Source organism: Rattus norvegicus, chromosome 3, assembly GCF_021556685.1.
Source record: "Rattus norvegicus strain SHRSP/BbbUtx chromosome 3, alternate assembly SHRSP_T2T, whole genome shotgun sequence".
Lineage (NCBI taxonomy): Eukaryota > Metazoa > Chordata > Mammalia > Rodentia > Muridae > Rattus > Rattus norvegicus.
In genome coordinates, this window is record NC_141536.1 from 142,438,605 (window position 1) to 142,455,392 (window position 16,788).

Consider the following 16,788-nt stretch of genomic DNA (forward strand, 5'->3'; position numbering starts at 1 on the left):
TGGCCAATCTAGACTAGTGACCACTCCACAGTCATGATTAGTTTAGGTGTAGAGTATCTTTTGTCTCTGATTCTTTTGACTGTAGGTTACATAATAGTTACGACAGGTCTGAGGCACGATCACCCTTATGTTAGAAATTAAAGCAGATTCATTAAAAGGTGCTACCAGGACTCTACCTTTGGATGAGTTTTATAAGGAGAGTTACAGGTTCATTACCATAGACAGCCATGAAAAGGCCATGTTGGAGAGTTAATCATTTTGTCTGTAAGTAGCCATAGTAGAGCCTTAAAGGGAGAGACATCTATAAGACAAAAGTGTTTTCTGCCTTACAGATTTTCAGGGGTGGAGTTGGCAAGCTCCATGTCACATGACCTAGCCTTGCTTGTCTAGGTGCCAGAGTCTGGAAGGCATTGATAAAAGTGAAGTTATAATTCATGACTGTCCTTGGTCTAGATATCAGGGTGTGTGAACAGGCTCACAGCTGTGAGTGGAAGATACTAAATGTGTAAGAAGTATGAGGTCCAGTGTGCTCTCTTATGAGCTCTGTCTAGAGAGAGCTGTAACCTACTTCTTGGATCAAGGCTTGGTGTCTCTGACCACCCTGGTTTCACCGAGGAAGTACTACTTGAATGTCCTGTCCACACGGGAACTCCAGTAGGTGATGGGGTTGGTTCCATAAGTTCATCACAGTTAATATGAAGGCACTCTAAAGAGAACTAAGTAACATCCTTAACCAATAGTTGTCAACACCTGTCCTCAACAACGACATCCTGGCCCAAGAAGGGCTGTTGGGTGCTGTTATTCTCAACAACCAGAATCTAGTCACAGAAAGAGAAAAACTACAAATGCTACTCCTGGGTGGCAAAGTATCATTTGGTATAAAAAATGACCTCGTGGAGGCAGCAGGGACCTCAGCTGTGGAAGGCTTGGTCTGCAAAGGCTCCCTGGGTGGCCTTTGTGGCCATGGGAGTCTCTCTGGCATGAATAATGTTCTGAAGACCATGAATTCTGGGAAACTTGATAGCTGGTGAGTTTGACTTTTTTTCTTGTTTGCATTAAGACAATTCCCTAAAGCATTTATCAGAGAAGGTTCCAGGTACCTGAAAGACATTGGTCTGACTCATTCTTTAGAAAGTTTAGAAGGAGTTCACCACCTCTTCTTCCTAAGTCAGCCACTGCCTAGTGTTTCTCTAACACAGTCTGTCCTTTGGGTTTATGAAGGTTTTTCTGCTATATGGTAAGTCACACCAGGAAAGCATATCACAGATGCTCTGACCACTTATCCCTTAGTTAGTATCGGTCCCCCAGTGAGTAAAAGAACCCCTTCCTTCCAAGCTGATCCCACAGTTGTTAACTGAGGTTTTCAATATGGTATCTGCTTTCTCTTACCATTGTAATCAAATACAAACCTCAGGTACTGGCTGATGCTTTCCTGATCTAGGATTTATAGAAATGGGGCTCAGAATAAAAAGCAAGGGTAGAAAGAACAGGCATGGGGTGGAGGGAAGGGAAGCCACTGCTGCCTGAGTAGGGAGCCAAGGAGCCCTGGAAATTGGCGTTTTCACTTCCCCTCACTCTTCTCGTGCAGGCTCAATGTCACCCGCTTCGACATTGTCCATCTATCATGGAAGGTCTTTGCCTCATCTGATCTCGAAGTTAAATTTCAGACCAAGTTGACTATCAACTTCTCAGGGTGAGCAAAATGGGGGATGTTATGGTTCGCATCAACTGTCCTCTTTAGGCTCATGCTTTGAACTCTGCCGCTGTTTTGGGATGCTGTGGAGCCCTTAGATGGTAGAGCCCACCTGGCTGAAGTATGTGACTAGAAGCAGGCTTTTGAGGGTTCTGGAGCTCCAGCTGCCTCTGCTTCTTGCTCTTCCCTGACACGAGCAGGTGCTTTCCACCACGTCATGCCATTGAGCTGCCTTCCCTAGGAGATGAACGGAGGCATCTCTGAAACACTGAGACCAAAACACCCACCTGCCCTTTGCTGTTTCTGTTGGGCATTTGGCCGCAGTGATGCAGCATAGCTGACTGCAGTGGGAGAAGGGAGTGGAGGGAATTCCTAGAGAGAACCCGTGGTTTTATTGGTAGTGGGGAGCTTTCTTTCACTCAACAGATATCTTAGCATTTCCCCAAGACGTTGATAATTTCTGCGTAAGTATACAGTGCCTTAGGATGGCGGTGATGGTGGACACAAATGGTAGACGACCTTTTTGCTTTTCTTCCATAGTCTGAGGCTATGTTGAAACAAACATGGGAAGGAAATTAAAACACAAAAGAAAACCATCCTCCAGTCTTGCATCTGAGAGACACTGGCCTTTTAGGTGGATTCTTTGCAGATCTTTCCCCACAACCATTCTGTAAGGCAGTAAGTGCTCCATGGCACATGTGCAACATGGTAGCTGTGAGCTATCCTGTGGACAGGCACCAGGATTGTTCACCAGGTCATTCCTTTAAATAACTGTGATTGGTTCAAATCATTAATCTGTTAATTCTCTAATTATTAGAAAGTCTCATGAGCACAATTTATAGCTACTTACTTACTTACTGTGCTGGGAGTTGAATCCACGACTTCACATGTACCAGGCAGACATTCAACTACTCAGCTACATCACCACCTATAATTTATAGCCTTTGATAAACATTGCCAAATTATCTTACAGGAACCTGGCGATGGTGATTAAATGTTTCTAACATTCTTGAGTACTTGATACAGTCCAGGTTCTGGGCAGCAGTTTCCTTGAGTGATCTTTTCAGTCCGCACTGTAGGCCTCTAAGGGAGGGGTAGCTATTGCGTTGGTAGAGCTTCAGAGAAGTTCAGTCAGACTCCACATGCAGATGCAGAGAGAGCTCTGTTGGCAAAGTGCCCGTGGCACAGGCTTGAAGACGTGAACTCAGATCTGGTTTATGCTCCATGCCTGTCATCCCAGTGCAGGTGAAGACAGAGAGAGGTGGATCCCTGAAGCTCATTGGCTGGCCTAGCCAAATAGACGAGCTTCAGGTACACACCATCATACACATATGCACACCATCACACATACACACACAATTACACACCTCACAATACAACCACACACGCGCACACCATCACACACATACCATCTCTCATACACACACAAACACACACACACATACACACACATTACCATCATCATCATGTAAACACCACCACACACTCACAGTTACACATGATCACACATATAACACATGTAAACACCATCACATACATACCATCTCTTTCTCTCCCCCACATATACACCCTCTCTCTCTCTCTCTCTCTCTCTCTCTCTCACACACACCCACCCACACACACACACACACACACACAATCACACACACACAATTACACACCTCACAATACAATCACACACGCACATGCTATCACACACATACCATCTCTCATATACACACACATCACCACCATCATCATATAAACATCACTGTGCATTGAGTTACACATGATCACACACACATATACACCATCATACGTACACACACACATCATTACATGCACATATCACACACATATTATTCAACGTGGGTGGTTGTGGGTATGCATATAAGTCCAGGAGGAGATTCTAACATTGGAGATGTGCATGAATTTGGCAGAACTCTAGGCAGCAGGGAAAGAGGTAGCCTTTCACTACCATTTTTAAAATGAGTCTTGAGCTATGAATAACCATTTATTCCAACAAATTATTTTATCAACTTTATATATACATATAATATACATATAATAAATACACGCAATAAAAACAGATTAAAAGTATATATAGGCCATCACAAATTCTTTTTTCAAAGTATGTCTATCAGGAAACCTTTTAGAGTATTCCCAGACGTGCATTCAGCTTCTAACGGCCCTCTTCCATGCAACCAGGATGCTCTCATTTCTCAGTGGTGCCACAGTGGATGTGAACATTGAAATCCCCTTGCATTTGCAACAGGCTGAGCCTGGTCAAATCTCATTTTCCGTGAAGAGTTGCCGGACAGTATTCACTGGGATCCAAGTGAATACAGGGTAGGTACAAACCCAAGAGATCTGGGCACCACACACGGTGTGTCATAGGATGGTGCTATGCTTGAAGTAGTTATCAGGCTCCATGGAATCTGACCAAGATGCCAGGAAACTATGTCACTAGTGTTTTAATGCCCTGCTTCCAGTCAAGCTTCTGTCTCAAGGAGTTTGGAATACTAAGCAGAAGGGGATACCTTTGGGCCAGGAGTACAGACCTCCTTGGCAGCACCCACTTGTGGAGAATTTTGGGTGCTCCTGCTTCCAAGCTCTTATGGAGAGATCCTAGGTAGGAACTCTGCACATCACTTCCTGCTAGGCTTCCGTCTCCCGAGGTGTCTGTGTGAGCTCTTAAGGGCAGAAGTTGCCTTATAGTCATCATCATTTTTCCAGCACACATTGAGCCAATAGACATTGTTGTTCCTGGAGACACACAGGAAACAAGACCATGCAAGATATGTGAGTGAAAACGAAGGGGAATGAATGGGAGGATGATTGAATGAGAAATGGATGGATGCATAGATGGATGGATGGATGGAAGTGAGTGCACACGTTCATGGATGGACAGAAGGTATGTAAATATATGCATTTATGGATGGATAGATGTATGTATGTATGTATGATATGTGAGTGCACACACTTATGAATATTTGGATGGATATGGATAGATCCAGGGATGGATTTAAAAAGAGTAAATAAAAGGCATATTAAAAAAGATATTAGTGGTCTACCTGAGAGGTCTAAGCTAGGTTCACTGGGGAGGTCAGGAAATGCATACTTGCTTAATCTAACACAGTCATTCTCAACCCTCACAATGCTGTGACCATGTTGTGTTGGTGACCCCCAAACACAAAATTATTTTCATTGCTACCTTATAACTGTAATTTTCTACTCTTCTGAATTGTAACATAAATATCTTATATGCAGGATATCTGATATTCAACACTTGTGAAGAGGTCATTTGACCCCTAAAGGAGTGACAGATTACAGGTTGAGAAACGCTGATCTAACAATGGAGACCTAACCAGTACTAAGATTGTATAGCAGAGAATTTCAAAGCCTTTAGTGGTAATGATCATTTCCACTGTTTCCCTTTCCTTTCCTCAGCGTGTTCTCCCCAATGATGGAATCAATGTTGAAATGGTCCTTGAACATCTCCTTGCCCAACATAGTAAGTCTGACAACGTGGCCCTGGCGAACCCTGAGCATGTGCTGTGGAGACGGTGCTGAATCTAGTGGCATGGGGGAGCAGCCCACACAAGCAGAGGCAGCCAAGTGGGACAGCTTTATTACTGAGCTATGCAGCCTCCTAGAGTTGCTCTTATGTCCTTCGTCAAGGTTCCTGCTTCTGAAGAAGAGACAGAGAAAAAGACAGTTGTAGAGGGGTAACTGTGCAGCAGGAAGCTTAGGCCTGTATAAGAGGGAGATTGTAACATGTTTGTGATAGACCTTCTCCATCTTATGTCAGAGACTTTTTTGGCAAAGCATCTTAGATTACAGAGTTCAGCTTGTATATACCAGTGAAGTAGGTGTAAGTATCCTCTTACAAGGCCTCCAATCCTCTGTTACAGTTGTGCCCAGTGGTCCGATTCTGGTTCAACATCATCAACCAACAGTTGGCCATTCTCAGAAGTAAGTAGAGCTGTTGCCTGCGCACGGCTTTCTCGTGCCTACTGCTACAGTAGCAACTATACCTACTCGCACTCCGCTGCTAGAGAGCTTCCTGAGTTGCACCTCAGATCTCCCATTTCCTGGGGGATCAAGTGGAGACCTTGGGGCATGTCATCAGGGTCTTTCTAGAAGCTAAGTTCCCGGTGTTTTCATCCTTCTCTAGGGGAGTGACCTAAGCCACCTGCATATACCCTACAATGTATGGAGACACAATGGCTGAGTTCTGCAGGACTTCCCACTCTGGCTTTCTATGACTGAAATACTCCTTCATCTCCCAGTGTAATCTCCATGTTTGGTCTATCTGAAAGCCTCTGGGGCTCTTTCTCAGCAGAGCCCCCTCCTCAGGACTCTTACAGCCTTTGGCACGCCCTTTTACCATTCACTGTATTGTGTGGAAATGTCTACTTCCAGATTGTCTATCCCAGTAGCCCAGAGCTCCTTGAGGTTGCAATTGCCCCTCCATTTATCTGACAGTGCAGATAAACACAGTGTAGACCCCCACAAATAAATTCTGCTGGTGTGTAGAGTGAAAAGGGAGAGAAGGGATATGGTGGGCATGAGTAGGTGGGAAAGCAGAAACATGGTAGGGAGATAGCAGAAGAATGATGGACACTCAGGAGGATGGGAGTGTGGGGTTAAGGGGGGATGGTAGAAGTCAGAAGGGGTGATGGAAGGATATAAAAGACAGACAAGTGGAAATGGAAGGAAAACACAAATAAAAGAATCTGAGGAAAGATGGAAGGAAGGACTGATGGACAAAGAGCAACAGTGTTGCAGTGCGCATGTGTGACGTACCATTGCTGGGTGCATGAGGAAGGGAAAGTAGGGTCTGTCAGCAGATGTGTGTGAAGATGGAGGAAGGCGAGACGGACTGTGACCGAGTGAATGGAAAAAAACAAGCTACGGAGATGGCTAAATGAAGGGAAAGAGGAAAGGGGGAAGAGAAAGGGGCAGATGAATGGAAAGAAGAGAGGGAGGGCAATGGGATGCACAGGAAGAGGGGGGGAGGAGGCTGCTGGGATGGGAAATGGATAGGTCTGCTTGTGGGAGAGGTGGATTTTCTTTGCCAGGGTGTGAGCACCCACCACCCTGTCCTGGATGACCGTGGGGTTCTGCGTCCTCAGTATATACTCAACAGATGGGGAATGATCTCTTTCAGACGTGCTCGCTTATGAATGGATGAGTGAGTTTTATGAGTCCCTGTTTCCATCAGTTGAATGCTTTGTGTTTTCTCTGACATTTGCAATGCCCCCTGCCCCCTTCTCTCCATCAGATATCGCCTCATTAGGGATGCCGGGGAACAGCAACTTACTCAATGCCTCGCAACCCATGCTGTATGAACACACATATTACATGGACTTTAAGGTAGGAAGAGCCAATTCCTCCTCCTGTAGAGAAGCCACGTATCCCCATGTGAGGTCTCCTTGGCTGGGAATGTACCCAATCTGTACTAGCAAGAGAGCCCACCTGAGCTTGGATTTTGAATGATTACGCAGCCTTGAGCACTATGCCCTCACTTCTGAACCGCAGTTTTCTTGTCTGTCAGGGAGGGGTGATTTTCATAGCTACACACAGTTTTTACCACCTGTGTCTCCCAGCATTCGAGCATACCTGGAGTTGGTATCTTCTATTCAAAGGGATAGCACGGTTTAGCTGGCAGGTTTTACAATGTCCTACTGGCCCATGAAGTAACCTGCCCTTGAAGTGGTAGTGTTCAGTACCGTGAATATGAACTAATGGTTAGAGGAGAAAGTGCCTGGCATATATGGATTACAGTACCAACTCAAAAAATGATTGGCTTGTTCTGATTTTCCCTTGATTTAAAAAGATTTAAACAGCCAATCAAGTTTACTGCTTGGCAGGTTCACACGGAGCCTTCAGGGTGCTGGGACAGTGGTTCTGGTGGCCTTGGCTATATGCTCCCCACCCTAAATCTTTCCAGGTTATGGGATGGCCAGGAACTTGGGGGCAGTTCCTAGATTCTACCATGAAGTGGGATCTTAGGGTCAGCAGAAGTTCACTGCTTCTCAGCCCTCAGATGTCCAAGGACAGAGTCTCAAATCAAAGAGTTTAGGAACAGAATTATGACAGTTCAGTGTTTGGTTTGGACAAAACCATTCCCACCTCAGAGTCTCCTTTGCTTGTCTTTTTTTCTCATTTTCAAAGTTGGTGTCAGGTTTGCAGGGGACACAGAGCCTGGCACATAGTAGGTATACACTTACTGTGAGTTTTCTGGTTTTGTTTTGTTTCTCTAGAACAAAAGCTTCCCGGCTTCTTTCATCAACTGGTTGATTAAAAGTAAGTTTTCGTTCTCATATCCATCCCAGAATCCCGCAGTCCTACTTCTCTCTTCAGTGTTGAACGTCCTTTGGGAAGGGTACTGGAAATGAATGAGAAACCCCGAGCCACAGAACGTCTGCCGGGGTAAACCTTCTTGATGCTGGGCTCCTGGAAAGACATCTCTATAATATTACAGTGGGGTTCTTGAGATGGTCCATTTTAGAGGGGTTATGTGTAAGTGGGTCTCTAGGACAATTCACTGATTGCAAGAGAAATTCTTGGAGTTGTCCAGTTCTAGGTGGTTGGTGCCTTAGGGGGGTTTTTAAGTTACTTTATACTTCGTTATTAAGGTTTCTATGACTGTGGGATATCTTCCTCAATGAGTAATGTTACAGTTAGCTTATTGAGACAGCTCACTCCATAGCGATTTTGATTACCGTGAGACTCTGGTGCTTTCCTATCCTCAGTGATTCTGAGGGATTCCTGAAGAAGTTTCTTCCATGGTGGGAAGTGCTTGGATGGAGTTCCTGGGACAGCCTACTCCACAGAACAGCCATCCCTGAGCTGGGAGTTAGGGATGGGCTTAAATCCCAGTTTTGCCAGTATCTTAGTTACTTTTCTTAATGCAATGACCAAATACCTGACAATAAGCATTGAAATAGAGGAAGGGTTTATTTTGGTTTGAGAGTACAATTCATTGGGGGCAGAGAAGACAGCAGAGCATGGGGTCACATTCTGTCTGTAATCAGGAAGCATGGGCGAACGCTAGTGCTTCTTACTTTCTCCTGAATAAATCCTGAATCCCAGCCTGTGGAATGATGTAGGACTCATTCAGCCTGGGTCTTCACATCTCCATTAATTCAACTTATTAACCTCCTTGACGGACCCAGAAGTGGCTCTAGACTGCCATGTTGATAATTAATGTTAATCACAGCTGCTAACTTCCTGTGGCCTTTCTATGAGTCCTGTTCTCCCCGTCTCGAAAAAGTCTTTCTTTTTCCATCTGTTAAGAAGGCTTTTAACTAACAAAGAGTATTGGAGGGAGAGGGGAACAAGATCAGATGCCAGAAGAGTTTGCAGAAAGATCCAGGCCATGATAAGTTTTCCTCATGGTGGCCAGTGTCTTCCCATCTCTTTGCTGTGAGATGTAGATGCTCAGTGACTCCTCGGCCCCATTTCCTGTAGGATATTGATAAGACCAGGCAGGACTATGACAGTGATGCTGAACACTGAGTGTCACTGGAATTCTGTGACCTTAGTTGGCTCTGGCCTGGATCTTGTTTTCAGCAATTTCCCGTAGCCACCCCCTACCAGCCCTCTAGACCTTGGGTTTTCACTCCCAGAAGCTGACCAGGGGAAAGCATGCACAGATCTGTGTGTTAGCATGCACCTGCTTCAGGTGGGCCCACCTATAAGAACTAACCAAAGGCACGTGCTTGAGAGGGGACAGGGTGGTGAATGGCCTTCCATTTCAGACAGTAGGCAGGACTTAGAGTCCTAACAACTCTTGGGATCATCTGAAGCTGGTGCTGGGTCCATCTAGACAAATGGCATTCTCTGTTGGCTGAGAGCTGGGCCCTGAGTTCTAAACAGATGCTAGAGGAGATGCTACATGAAGCCCTAGCCCTGAACCCCAATTAGCTGTGCCTCTGTACCTGACACTCCTCTGTCGTGTGAGAAACATGCTCGCAAGCTGCTTTCTCTGTTCAAAGGTTCCCTGTGGGGTCTCTCCAGGGGTGGGTAGAAGGCCCAGATAACACATGTCTTAATCACTCTTCTCACTGCTGTAATGAAACATCCTGACAAACGTAGCTCAAGGGAGAAAGGGTTTATTTTGTCTCAAACTTCCCAATGAGGGTCTGTCACGGTGGGAAGTTACAGCGGCGGCACAGCTGGTCACATTACATCTACTGTCAAGAAGTGGGGTGATAAGTGCATGCTGGTGCTCAGCTAGCAGCCCAGAGTATGGTGCCACCCATCGTAGGAGGGGTCTTCCAACCTCAGTTAACAATCAAGACACCCCCTCCCCCATAGACATGACTAGAGGCTTGTTTATTGGATGGCCGTAAATCCCATTGAGTTGACAGTTAACACTAGTGCAACACCCTTTGAATTCCCGGAATTGAACGTCCTGGTTTCAGAGGCTAAGGAGTCCCAAGAACTTTGTGATGAGCAATCATGGGTAGGCAATGCCAGGCCTATTACTGTTGAAGCCTGAGAGGAGGGATAGCACCTGCCTCATTGGGCGGCCATGAAAAAAATGGTGGACAAATTTAAGTTCAGACCTTGGACAGTGGAACCAACTGCCTCTATGGCCAGATGGTCTAACCCACAAGGAAACGGAAGGTCTGGAGCAAAAATCAGATAGGGCAGTGGCAGAGGCAGTCAGGGGAGGCCCCAGAGGCTCAGTGGGGCGCCTGAGGGCTGTGAGAACACGCACCTCACTCCTGTTCCTCATAGACAGGCCTTGAGTGAGCAGGGGCTGGACACCACATGCACTTCTGCTGTCTTTCCCCCTAACTTTAGGGAAGAGCAAGTTTGACCAAGGCAAGGCACCAGCCTGAGCTGGACTGACCGGGCTGGTCAGTTCCCAGATAGGCCACTAGGGGGAAGTCACAAGACTGTTAACATGTTTCTTGGATTATGGCCAAATCTGTGGACTGGAATCAAAATTCCTAGTTTCCAATCCCAGTTCTCTCAGCAGAATAGAATATTTAACCCAATGTTGCGCCAGTCTCTCCACTGAGGACTATAATAGGAATAATTTATTCATTTTTACTCTCAACAATCAGGTCATTAAAAAAATTAGTGTATATTGATTATAAAAAGTGGAGGCTTTATAATGGCGTTTCCATTCAGGTGCTTTGACCAAATTGACGCCCCCCACCCCAACCCCTCACCACCACCACAATCCTCTCCTTCACCCAGCACTACCCCCTTTCTACTTTTACACATATACATGGATTTCATATGATTAAAACAGATTAAACACTTCAAACAGATTAAAACATTATTAAGAATAATTTCCGTGGGATAACAGGACATTCGAAAACGTTTGCATGGCAAAGGGAAAAAATCACCAGAGTGTAGTGGCAATAGACAGGATCGGGGAGGATCTTTGTCAGCTGTGCATCCAACAAAGGAGTACTGTTGACCATGGAGAGAGAGAGCTAAACAAATTAATTAACCCCCCCCCCCAAATCTTTCAGTCAGTAAATGAGCAAGATTGTTGAATAAATTCTCCAAAGAAGAAATGCAGAGGGGCTCCTCCTGTAGGTGGACCCGGCACCGTTTTATGGCTGCTAAGGAGACTCCTGCACCTGACTAAGAAGGGCGACAATGTTAGTCAAATGGTTCTGTGGGAGAGTAAAAAATGGAGAGGCACGTGCCATTTAGCAAACTGATGGAAGCTATCCTGAATGTCAGGGATGATCAATAGGGCCAGGCAATTTCCAGCTTGATGGGCAGTCAGATAGTGGGACAGATGCACCTGCACAGTTGGAAGGGAAGGAGAAGGATGAGGGGAGGGCCAGCAGCAAGCAAGAGACCCTAACAGGTGCAGTGAGAGGCCCTAACAGGTGCAGTGAGAGGCCCTAACAGGTGCATCTACCACCTCATCCAGAATGCTGCCAAAGACCAAACACATGGTCTCAGTTAGAAATGACAGTTGGCTCAACCCAACATCACAATAAGCCTTGTGTATTCTGATTGGAGAAGTTTAATGTGTCTCATTTAGTATTATAAAAGGACAATATTACAGATTTTATTGGACACAGTTGTTACATGTGGGGCAGTGTGTCTTTAAGTGAGGTAAAGTACTCTTTAAAAATGGGTCCTAGATATTTTTTCCTTTAACTCAAGATTTTTATTTTGTTTAATATGGAGGAAAAAGAAGCACAAATGGAATATATATGTATATATATATGTGTATATGCAGGAAGATGGTTAGCTGTCAGAAAAATATGCAAATCTAAGACAGCAGCACACTCCAGTCAGATGGCTGTGATCAAGAAAATAAATGACAATGAGTGGTGTCAAAGATGTACCAAAGGGACACACGCGTGCGCGTGCGCGCGCGCGCACACACACACACACACACACACACACACACACACACACACACACACACACACACACACAGAGGAGCAACCACTGAGGAAATCAACATGGCAGGTCCTCCAAAAACTGAAGACAGAGCGGGGCATGGTGGCACTTGGGAGGCAGAGGCAGGAGGATCTCTAAGTTTGAGGTCAGCCTAGTCTATAGCACAGGTTCTAGGACAGCCAGGGCTACACAGAAAAACCCTGTCTTGATTAAACCAAACCAAAACAAAATACTGAAGGTAGAACTTCAGTATTTCACTCCTAGATATATATCCAAAGGAGGCTACGTCAGCAAGACCCCTGCACAGCCATATTCATTGCTACGCTGTTCACCACAGCTAAGATGTGAGCCACAACCTGAGTGTCCATAGTAAATGAATGGATAGTTATCCTTTAAGGTAAATAGACTCTGCTGTGTATATGCCTCACAGTTTGTTTATTTTTATCAGTGTCTACTCAGGAGTCACATGGTAGTTCTATTTTTGGTCTGCTGAAGATACTATGCTGGTTCCCACAATTTATACTTTCACCAGCAGTGAATAAGGTTCCTCTATCCTTGCTGTCACTTGTTGTAATTTTTCCTTATGGCACCTTTTCTGACTGGGATGGGATGTAATCTCAGTGTGGGAAGTGTAGCTTGTTTTCTAAGCATTTCTTGGCCCTTTGCGTTTCTTCTTTTGAGAACTGTCTGTTTCCTACATCTGCTCGGGTATCGATTGGGTGTTGTTTCTTCGGTGTTTGAGTTCTAATGCATTCCAGATGCTAAACCCCTGTCAAAGAGTCTCTCCCATTCTGTAGTCTGCCTCCTCACTCTGGCAATTGCTTCCCTTTTGACTTGGTGGAATCTCGTTTGTCAGCTTTTACTCCTATGCCTGAGCTGTTGTGATGGTTTTTAGAGAGCCCTGGCCTATACCTTTATCCTTCTTTGGCAGTTTCAGAGTTTCATTCATTACATTTAGGTCTTTGATACACTTTGGACAGATTTTGGAACAGGGTGAGAGATATGGATCTAGTTCCATTGTTCTACACGTTATCAGAGTTTACTCAGCATTGTTTATTGAAGAGGTTTTAATTTATTTTTAAATAATGTATCATCAAAAGTGAGGTGGTTGTAGCCATTTGTCTGTTGATCTACATGTCTGGTTTTGTGTCAATAGCATGATGTTTTTGTGTTGTCTATGGCTCTGTCATATAGTTTGAGGTCAGGTTCTATGACACCTCCAGCATTGCTCAGGTTTGCTCTGTCCATGAGTCATTTTATTTAGTGCTCTTAGGACTATCCCAGCATATAGCTGTTACTATTCTTAGTTGACAAATCAGGAAACTGGGATTCAGAGAGATTAACAGTCTTGAGCCACTACTGGGGAGGCGAAACGTGGAGACACTAGACTGCGTTTACCCTGCACTGCTTCTGTAGCTGTTGGGTTCTGGGCTTAAGCAAAGCACCTATTCACTACTCAGTGGGTGGGAAAATGCAGCCTAAGATGTGGGAGGTTGAAGCTGGGGTTCCCAAGTTCCCAGGCATCTAGTTGCTGTGGGAACCACATGGAGTCAGGAACAAAGGGTTGGGGAGGGTGGTCCATGGGCCTGCAATGAGGAGCCTGGGGCTGGGGTCTCACAAACTGTTGGACATCCAGATGCCATTGGGTCATGGGGAGTTCAGAATGGAGTTGGGGGGTCCACAGGCCTGTTGATGAGGCCAGGGCCAGGGTGAGGAGAACTCCGGCTTAGCTAATTTGCAAAAGTCCTTAGCTTAGTGGAGGCTTAGTAGGCTGGGAGCACAGAGGGGCCTTCTGTGGGAGGCTTAGGCAGCCCAGCTCTGTAAGCGAAGGCCTTTTCTATGCGCCCCTTGGTGGTTCTTGATGGGACAGTCCTTGGTTCCAAACTGTTTATTGATTGTTCTTTATGGAAAATGGGTGCATCCCACCTAATCAGGGTGGACAAGAGATTTTTGCAGGAAGCTTATTGGCTAAATCCTCAGGGCCTCTAGATACCTCATGACCATGGAGAACTTTGTTCTGGGCTATATGACCACAGGTCACATTTCCTATGTGGGAAGCGTGGCAGTGTTCCAGGCCAGGAACCTGGTAGGGAGCAGGGAGCCATCTACCATCTCGGGTGGGTGCCTGGGTGCTGGGACACTGAACCTCTTCAATCTTACCAAGTTTCCTGGCATGGTCCCCTGTCCCACACAGAAGCTGGAGGAGTTGTGAGGGTTGTGTCCTAGTGAAATGTCCCTTGCTATGTTGGCCTCAGTTTCTCCACCCGTACGTCATTGGTTTGGGTATATAAAGTGGGTATCCTTCCTCATTCTCTGGTTTTCTGACTCTGCCCTGGGGAAAAAGCATGGTGGCAGCCCAGAGACCATACCCTGGAGTCTCTGCGATGAAGGGACAACCTAAGTCTCTGGAGCCTCTCCACCCCCACAGAACTGCCAAATCTTAGGCTCTTTTGAGAATAACAGAGCCATGCTTGGTAGGCAGACAACAGCATTTGTTTTCTCAACCTTCTCTTGTCAGCTCCCTCTTCATAAACACGTTGAGACACCCTGCTGGCTTGAGGAAGACTTCTAAAGCCAGGCAACTGTGTAAGGAAGAGGATGGGACAAGTGGAATATGCCTTAATGTAGCCCCTAAAGTCTCCGAAGACCAGGAAGGCTCAAGTGGAGGGCAAGACCTGCAGCACCCAAGGATCCGCCGGGGAGGATCCTGGGAACCCTTCTACCATGATATATATTCTTCCAGCAGGTCACACTTGACAGGCCTTTACTTATGTGGATCTATCATGGTGTTCTATATAGCATTAATGAAATGTCAAGTTGTGAACAGAAAGTTAAATAAAGCAAATCCCCTCCCCTATGTCACTGCTGCTAAAAATATAGCAGAAATAGGCTCAAATGTCTCTCTATTCAGGAACAATAAAGGTCACCTTGGACTCACGTTTCCTCCTACCTTCACCCCCAGTTTAGCTAAGCTTTCTGCTGAGCCTAGTCCACCCATACAAACGACCTAGATGCTTGCCACAGCTTCGGGCAGACTCCAAGGGGGGGGGAGAGACTGGTGGTACACGACACAAAATGCTTGTTTTGGGTACAGCCACTTCTTCACCTGTGTGGTTCCTGCAGTCAGTCGTGCAGACGGGCCCTCAGTGGGTCTTCCATAGGCAACACATAGAGGGAGGCAGTGGATGGGAATACCCACACCCTGGCTAGTTTACCCCTGGCCCTGCTCGCTGCTGTTCATCCACTCGTTTGCACTCTGCCACGGCTTTCTCTTCAGGAATAATAATTCATATTGAAACGCAGGTGTTTTCTTCACCCGGGATAGGATATTTACTTTAGGGCTCAGCACGTGACCCTTACAGGGCTGGTGGGAATGAGTTCTAGAAGGCTCTAAGGGATGCTAGGGAAGAGATAATCCTCTTACTCCTGAGGTTACTAAGTTACTGGTGGTTCTCTCTGCCTTCCCCTTGTTAAAGTCCCCTTGAAGCCAGTGCAGAAGAAAGCAGAACCCAGTTGCAGAGTAAATATGGCCCTGAAGATTTCCTTTGAGTGCCTGGGATCCATGACATTTCAAGGGCCCTCTTTGTTCCCTAAGTCTTTTGGGATTGTATCTTCTAGCCAGCAACACAAGGAGCCTGAGAAATGCAATTGACAAACACATTTCAGTTCATTCTGTATAAGTTGTAGTGGGAAATGAGAGAGAAGTAGAAAGCAGAGTTGAGCCTGTGTGTGTGTGTGTGTGTGTGTGTGTGTGTGTGTTCGTGCATGTGTGTGTGTTCATGCATGTGTGTGTGTGTTTGTGTATCCATGCATGTGTGTGTGTTTGTGTGTGTGTGTGCATGTGTGTGTGTGTGTAGCAGAAAGTGAGGTGGTTACATAAGAGGTGCTCTAAAGGACAGAGAGGATTTACAATTGTGACATGTGACATCCTCAGGCCTCGCTCTGGTGCCAGGAGGAACTGATGCATAAAAGAGTGAGAGGTCATTTCCTGGAGGCTGTCACTGTAGAGAAGATCTTCAAATGCATTCCCTCCTTCATGCTCTGCCTGAGGATGGACATGTGCTGTTGTAGCTGAAACAGAAGCTTGGGATGGAGAATGAAGGTTCATAGGAGGGAGAGTGGAAGATGGATGCTTGCTGGGTTCTGGGTCTCATCGCCAGCTCCCAATCATCCAGTCAGCTCACCTGCTTATTCTATAGCTTCTTCTGTCATTTTCAGTTAGTATGGTATTTATTGAGACCCACCAGAAACCAGCCCGAGACTGACAGCTGTGGATATAGATGCCAACATGAGGGTCCTTAGCCTGAAGAAGTCAGAGACTGGCAGAAGAGAAAGACCATCACACATTCTTTCAACCAACTCTGTCTTGAAAAACAAATATATTATATCACATATATTGTATGTACGAGACAGCTAAAATTTACTCAGGTAGCATGAATCCCTGTGGGGATCTTGCAAGTGTCATAGTGGCAGAAGAACAGCCCATGTGAGGCAGGAAGGACATGTGGTTCAACACAGCTTAGCTCTAAGGTGTTGGTTCAAACTTCTAGAGTTGGACCACGAGCAGTTTATTTTTTGGTATATTTAAGCACAGCACAAGTTTGGGAAAAAGTTTTCTTATGAAAATTATCACAATAAAGCTTACGGCATGACTACATTAAAATGCCTTTGCAAAGTGTATGTGCCGTCTTCCACAAGAATGATCCTATTGACTGAGA

At 45.7% G+C, this 16,788-nt stretch overlaps 1 protein-coding gene across 1 annotated transcript; it reads left to right on the plus strand.

Annotated features, from left to right (window-relative positions):
* Window positions 1–415: 415 nt before the first annotated feature.
* On the plus strand, window positions 416–15,007 carry Bpifa6 (BPI fold containing family A, member 6). Its single transcript, XM_087654999.1, has 8 exons — window positions 416–1,027; window positions 1,589–1,693; window positions 3,881–4,021; window positions 5,123–5,186; window positions 5,587–5,647; window positions 6,960–7,051; window positions 7,942–7,984; window positions 14,589–15,007. The coding sequence occupies exons 1-8, from the start codon at window positions 846–848 to the stop codon at window positions 14,600–14,602; spliced, it is 702 nt and encodes a 233-aa protein (XP_087511125.1). The 5' UTR covers window positions 416–845; the 3' UTR covers window positions 14,603–15,007.
* The last annotated feature ends 1,781 nt before the right edge of the window (window positions 15,008–16,788 follow it).